Source organism: Scylla paramamosain, chromosome 23 (assembly GCF_035594125.1).
Source record: "Scylla paramamosain isolate STU-SP2022 chromosome 23, ASM3559412v1, whole genome shotgun sequence".
NCBI lineage: Eukaryota > Metazoa > Arthropoda > Malacostraca > Decapoda > Portunidae > Scylla > Scylla paramamosain.
In genome coordinates this window covers 5,295,486-5,302,985 of record NC_087173.1, presented here as the reverse complement: position 1 = coordinate 5,302,985, position 7,500 = coordinate 5,295,486, and the positions used below count along the sequence as shown (strand labels likewise).

The window sequence follows — 7,500 nt, the reverse complement described above, 5'->3', positions numbered from 1 at the left end:
GATCATCTTCTGATAGAAAAAGAGAAGACATTTGATCAGCCGCCACTCACTGCGTTCATCTTGCCGACCAACCTTCATTTCCTCTCCTTCATTCCTTCCTTTGTTCCTTCTGTTCTTGTCAAAAGCTAAGATGTGCAGAACAAACATGGCGAGGAAATAAAGAAATGGGAAGGAAAAAAACAAGTCGTCTGAGCACATATTTGAGTAACTCTCTCTCTCTCTCTCTCTCTCTCTCTCTCTCTCTCTCTCTCTCTCTCTCTCTCTCTCTGGTAATGCTGCAAACCTGAAATATAAAGTCAACAGAGTATCACCCCCACGTAAACCTTCTGCTAAGTCTTCTTGATGACCTGAGAGTTTTAAGCCGCCAAGCTGCCGCCCTGACGACCTCCAGCCTCCTCCCGGCTCTCTCCTCCTGTCCCCTTCCTCCTCCCACCTCCCTCTTCTCGCCTCCACTCCATGAGAGCACTTTCCTTCAACAATTTTTCGTGTATTTTTTCTTCTCTTTCTGTATCACACCAGGTTGGAATCAGATGGTGAGAGAGAGAGAGAGAGGGAGAGGGAGAGGGAGACACACACACACACACACACAGAGAGAGAGAGAGAGAGAGAGAGAGAGAGAGAGAGAGAGAGAGAGAGAGAGAGAGAGAGAGAGAGAGAGAGAGAGAGAGAGGAGAGAGAGAGAGAGAGAGAGAGAGAGAGAGAGTGTGTGTATGTATCTCCACAAATATACTACCATCCACATACAGGAACACACACACACACACACACACACACACACACACACTATAAACAAACCTAACGCTAACCTTGTACTAAGAGACGGAACATTACCATCTCTTTCAATCCTGTAAAGAGTCTAACCATAACACACGAATAGATAAACACAACAGGTACAAACACAAGCACCTCCTGACCTGCGTGTGTCTGGAGTCCTTCTTGTGCGGGTGTCTGGAGTGGGAGACGAAGATGCGGTGGTCCCCCGTGAAGAGATTCTCCCCCATGGCCAGCAGCTGCATGTCCCGCCTCCTGATCCACGACACCCGCTGGGGAAGATGGAGGAACTTCTGACACTCAAACGGGTTATGGAAGAGAGAGGGTCACCCAGTAATTGATGAGATAGGGTCGCCCAGTAATAGGAGAGAGAGGGTCACTTAGTAATAGAAAAGAGGTCACTCAGTAATACAGATAAAATGACTGAAGCATCGAAGAGACAGCAGGAGAATATTCAGAATGTCACGTGGCAATACGCTCCCGACCAACAAATGCAAGAGGGAACTATAAACATTTTAGTGATGAGTTACAGAGAGCACAGTTAGAAGAGGCAGAAGCTCATTCGGTAATACAGAAGCAAATTTTAGAAGGATCGCAGAGAGAGCAGGGGAATGTTGTGAATGTCACGTTGCAATACAAGTAGGAATTAAGAGACTTTAGTGAAGAAGAGTTTGAAGAGACAGAGGCTCACCCACCAATACAGATATAAATTATAGAAGGATCGCAGGAAATCAGTAAGATATTAGAAAATCACATAACAATATGAATGGAAATTATAAGCATTGAACGGAAGAATGATGGAAAAGAGAGTTAGTAGAGAGAGGACCACTTACTGATGCAGACAGAAATTATGGAAAGATCGTAATGTCAGTGAAATATTCAGAAAGGAACATAACAATATAAATGGAGATTATGAGCACTTTTGGGAATAATCATAGAAAGGACAGTTAATAGAGAGAGACTAACCCAGTAACGCATACATGAATTATAAAATTGTCGCAGGGAGGATGTCACTGTACCATTTGCAGAGTGACATGGCTATACTGATAGGAAATAACAGAAACTTTAGGGAGGAATTACAAAGAGGAGAGTTAGAAGAGACAGGATCACCAAGTAATACAGATAGAAACTATGAAAGGATCAGAGAGAGAGTCATGAATATACTGAGAATGTTACGTTGCAATACGAGTGGGAATTATAAATACTTTAATGAAGAAAGCAAGAGAGAGAAGATGATGCAGTAATACATAAAGAAACTTGAAAGATCGCAGAGATCACGGAAGATATTCAGAATGTCACAATATCACGTTACGATACAAATAAGAAAAAAAGAGGGATATTTGGTGAAGAATTACAGAAAAAAAAGTAAGAAAAGAGACAGATCATCCATTAATACAAAAAGGAGATATAGGAGGAAGTCAGTAAAATAACCAGAAAGACACTTGGTAATACAAATGGAAATCATAGGCAATTTAGAAAAGAACTATTGACAAGAGAATTAAAAGAGACGGCCAGAGAGTCATCGAGTAACACAGACAGATTGCAGGGGCAGGATCACAGAGAATAAGTTATTGATAAGCTTCAGAGACTCAAGTAACAATCAACACAAATGGAAAATGTAGACTTAACTCCTTCATTCCCACGGCATCAGTTAAGTCTTATTCCGAATGTCAACAAAGGATTATATTAACTTTGTGATGATATTCTTCTTTTTTTTTTTTTTGTAATGAAGTGACTATTAATCATTAGTTAATTATCCGCTTCAATTGTAACTTTACTTTATTCTAACAAGTGGTACAACACGTTCGGATATCATAAGACTACATAGTGAGTTGGTTGATGCAATAATAACGAGGAGGAGAAACGCCATAGAAAATAAACGAGACTGGTAATTCTTCTCTGCAAATAGATTACATACCACACACCTTTCAAAACACATATATAAACGACAGACTCCCAAAGCAATAAAGAATCACAGAGAGAAAAAAAAAGTCAGTACAGCGAACTTGTCACTACTAATAAAAACGAGGATTATGATACTTAAGGAAGATATACATAGAGCAAGTAAGGACGGTTATGCAGTGATAAATAAGGGAATTATTGGGACATTTCGGGAAGAGTTATAAAGAGATTGTAAACAGAGGTAGTCAGTCACGCACCAATGCAAACAGGGATTACAGTTACTTGTGTGGGGAGGGAAGGATTACAGAAACTCATCTTAAAGGATACAAGTACAAGTCACAGCTCTGTCAGATTCACCTCAAGGCATATTATAGGATTAGAGTCATCGTGAGAAATGTTAGGTCGAAGAAGAAAGAAGAAAACGTAAGTCAGTTGAAGAAGTAGGAAAACATTCCATCTCAGTAAAGGAAATAAGAAAAATCTTTATGTCAGTCCAGAAATAAAAGAGGAAAAGTATAAGATGTGAGAAAACGGTAAGTCGTTTGGGAATGCAAGAAGAAAACTTTATATTATCTGAAGAAAAAAAGAAAACGTAAATGAGGAAGAAGTAAGGCGAAAGACTGTAGAAATAATAAGAAATGGTTGTAGAAATAATAAGAATACTTAATATCAGTTGAAGTAAAAAGAAAACGTCATAAGGACACAGACTCTACAGAGGTGGTCTAGAGACCCACCAAAAGCTAATGAATCAGTAACACAAATGACTCGGCTGCTCAAAGTAAGCGAGGAGGCCACGAGAGAGGAGAGGAGAGGACTCAGAGCCAACAGGGAGTGTGTGCATTGAATCAGGGCGCGGCAGTGGATCAGTAAACCACATAGAAGGGTCTGATTAGCAGGACCAGACTCAGGTAAGCCAGTGATTGAGATATTTGATTGATTAACACAAAGTAATGAAGGTGATTAAGGCTACCTGAGAATAAACCAATTATTACTTATCGTTATCTTGAATTATTTTAGTCAGTATGTCTTGCAGAAGAGTCACATGAGAATGTTCAAACTCAGGTGAACCAAAGATTCAGAGATTTAAATGACTAGCACAATACTAGGGTTACCTTAGATTTGGCTAATAAATAAAGTCAACGTTATTTCGAATTATTGGTCTGTCAGTACGCCTTCCAGTAGTGTCTGATTAAAGAGACAAAATTCATGTGAGCGAAAGATTGGAAAGTTTGCATGACTAGGAACAGGAGAATAAGCAGGATTATCTCAAAATAAATTAATGGAAAAAGTTATGTTAATTACATTCAGTAATGTTATTTTATATCATTAGTTCAATAGAGTCAGACGGACTAGATTAAATCCAGGAGAACAAAGACTAGTATATTAGAACGACCAGATATAGACAGACAATTAAATTTACCTGAGGAAAAACTAATCAGTAGAGTCCGCCTCATTTTCGATTATCGCTCTCAGAAAAGCTTTTACACAGTATTAGATCAGGAAAGTCGGCGGGAAACTGAAATCATTAGCCATAGCGCGGTGATTAGGGGAGAGTGAGGATAAATCAAGCAACATGATCACGGGTATTTGAGATTATTACCATCAGGAAGCCTTGCAGGAGGATTAGATAAGCAAGGTGGCACTCAAGTGAAACAATGATTACGAGATTCGAATGAGTATACAGTGGAGAGAACATAAGATTACCTGAGGAAGGATATATGAAAAACATCGGGTATATTTTCATCATAATCAACAAAAACTATTAAATCATGAAAATCCAGCTAAGGTGAGGTAGAGACTGGGAGATTTGAATGAGTAAGACCAGGTGATGATGAAAGTTACCTGGGGATAAATTAATCAGTAGAATCCGTGTCACTTGGCATTATTACACTAAGCAGCACACCTGAGGCCACCTAAGAGCAATGAGAGTCACCGTAATGGAGTTTTAATGCACTTGAGAGTCACCGTGACGAAACTAAAGTATAATTAGTGTGCGCATAATAGAATCTCAAGGTAATTAGACTTGCCATTAAAGAGTTTTCAAGTAATTAAAGTCAGCACTGAGGAGTCTTGGGATCATTAAATTCAGCAGGGAGTCATCAAGGTCAGTGCTGAGCCATCAAAGTCACGAGCGGACTCAGCACAAGGAAGACGAAGTAATTGGTCAGCACAAGACAATGTGTAGTTAGAGCAATTAGTGCTGAGGGAGAGTTAGACGCAATCTAGGTCGTCTTGATAGGGAGGGAGGGAAAGAGGGAGGAGAGGGCGTGGAGTAGAGGAGCGAGAGAGAGTAGAGATGGGTAGGGGAAGAAAGGGAGAAAGCAGAGATGGGGAAAGGAAGGGGAGAGAATACAGATAAGAAGAGAGAGAGAGATTGGGAAAAGGAGAGACACAAGAGAGATAGAGGGAATGGGGGAAAAGGGAGAGAAAAAAGAAAGAGATAGAAGCAGAAAGAAAAGAAATGAGAAGAAGATGGAGAGAGGGGAAGAAAAGGAGGGAAGAGGGAGGAAGGAGGGAGAGATTAAAGGAAAGAAAAAGTGGGGGGGGGGAAAAAGAGAGGAGAGATGAAACAAGTAAGTTGTAATTAATGAGTCTGGTGGGAGAAGAAGAGAAACTTTCGGGGTGTAAATAATAGAAGGTTTTTTTTCATTCCCCTCATGTTTAAGTTATCTTACCACTACCTCTCCTTCAGGCCACTTCACCTCATTACCCTGAGAGCATCGCCTACCCCGCACGGCAAGACACAGGTCCACATCTCACGCCCCCTCCCACGTGTAACACCCTTGTACTACCAACCCTTCCAGACGTACCATAACCTACCTCACTCTAATGTTGCTCTGCCTTTATAGACGGTGCGGAATTGTTGCTCTGGAAACCCAATACTGTCCACTGCAGCTTGTTTGAGGTAGTCGTGATAAGGTGATGGCACTTTTAAATGAGGCTCACACTTAGTTGGCCTATTTTTTTTTTTTTTTTTTTTGTCCGTCACTAGGCCTTTTTTTTGTCTCAGTGGAGTCTTTCTTTCTCTCTCTCTCTCTCTCTCTCTCTCTCTCTCTCTCTCTCTCTCTCTCTCTCTCTCTCTCTCTCTCTCTCTCTCTCTCTCAGTTGGCCCTCTTTTTGTCTGAATAGGCCTTTTTTTGGCTTAAAGGGCCTTTTTTTTTTTTTCTCAGTAAGCCTTTTCTTCCTTTTCGTTGCCTAAGGTCAGTGTCCCTCTTACTTAAACAGGTCTCCATATCTTCCCATGTAAACTCACTTCAGGTTTCCTTCCACCCCTCCCAGGTTTAATTCCCTTGTAGTACCAACCCTTCCAGGCGTGTCACGACCTACCTCACGCTTCCCTACCTCCTCCCTGCCGACCAGCCCGGGAAGAGGTCGACAGCCTCATACACACCAAGTTATATTCATAGAGATCCTTCACCGTTCACGGAGGCGGGAAATTATGCAAGGGCGTCACTGGGATGAATGAAGGGGTGAATAACAAGTGACGAGATGGATAAAGAAATGCATGAGGGTGTGGATAGTGAAAGGGAGAAATCCACAGGTCAATGTTTTAATAAGCGAGTCCATCGAATTGTTTCAGAGCCTGTACTTGTCTTGAAATTAAATAAGGTTAGGTAAGGTTAGGTTAGGTTAGGTTCGGTTACGTTAGGTTAGGTTAGGTTAGGTTCAGTTAGGTTACGTTAGGTTAGGTTAGGTTAGGTTAGGTTCGGTTAGGTTACGTTAGGTTAAGTTAGGTAGAATGTGTTAGGTTAGGTTTGAGTTAGGTTAGGTTAAGTTAGGTTAGGTTAGGTTAGGTTAGGTTACGTTAGGTTAGGTTAGGTTAGGTTACGTTAGGTTAGGTTAGGTTAGGTTAGGTTCACTTAGGTTACGTTAGGTTAGGTTACGTTAGGTTAGGTTAGGTTAGGTTCGGTTAGGTTACGTTAGGTTAAGTTAGGTAGGATGTGTTAGGTTAGGTTTGAGTTAGGTTAGGTTAAGTTAGGTTAGGTTAGGTTAGGTTACGTTAGGTTAAGTTAGATAAGGATGTGTTAGGTTAGGTTTGAGTTAGGTAAGAATATGTTACCACGTTAGGTTAAGTTAGGTTAGGTGAAGTAAGGTAAGGTAAGGTAATTAGAGTTAACGTAAGATGAAATAAGGTAAATAAAACAAGGTTAGGTTAGGTTAGGTTAGGTAAGGCCATGTAAGGTTAAGTCAAATAAGGTAAGGTACGTTAAGGTGTGTTAAGATAAGGCAAAGTAACGTAAGGTAAGATAAGATAGAGTAAGATAAGATAAGGAAAAGAAAGGAAAAGTAGTGTATGGTAAAATAAAGTCAGTCTCTCTCTCTCTCTCTCTCTCTCTCTCTCTCTCTCTCTCTCTCTCTCTCTCTCTCTCTCTCTCTCTCTCTCTCTCTCTGTCAAAGCAGGTCTCCATTTGCATACTAAAAAATCAGCACATATTCTTATTAACGCAATTGGATTTATGAATGACTCGTCTGTTTATGATCGCCGAATTATTTACTCCAGATTTGCAGCATTTAAATGACTTACTTGTTTTTATTTACAATTTTCAGAGTAACATTTATCATCATTCTCTCCTCGTGACCATTCCTCTCCGCTGCGCCATTTTCTTTGCATCGTTACTGGACTTATTAAAATATTCAGTTTGGACTTTTATTCATCTATGTATTAATTATTTTGTTTATTAGTTTTTTTTTCCCAGGCCGAAACATTTCGTGTAATAACTTTTTTGGATATTATTTTTTTTTATGAAACTTTTCTTTTTATTTCACATTCCCATGAAAGTAATTTTTTTTTTTTTGCAGTATTTCCATGAATTTTTCTTTTGCGAC

General features: G+C 40.0%; 1 protein-coding gene across 2 annotated transcripts in view; it reads right to left on the bottom strand.

The window, feature by feature from the left end:
* Positions 1–7,500, bottom strand: part of LOC135112047 (junctional adhesion molecule B-like) — a 155,793-nt gene that overhangs the window by 26,948 nt on the left and 121,345 nt on the right. The window contains exon 4 of one of the 2 annotated variants that reach the window (XM_064025919.1): positions 915–1,061. In XM_064025919.1, coding sequence (XP_063881989.1) covers positions 915–1,061 — 147 coding nt within the window. The remainder of the gene's footprint in view (positions 1–914; positions 1,062–7,500) is intronic. The other variant, XM_064025920.1, reaches the window with a different exon arrangement.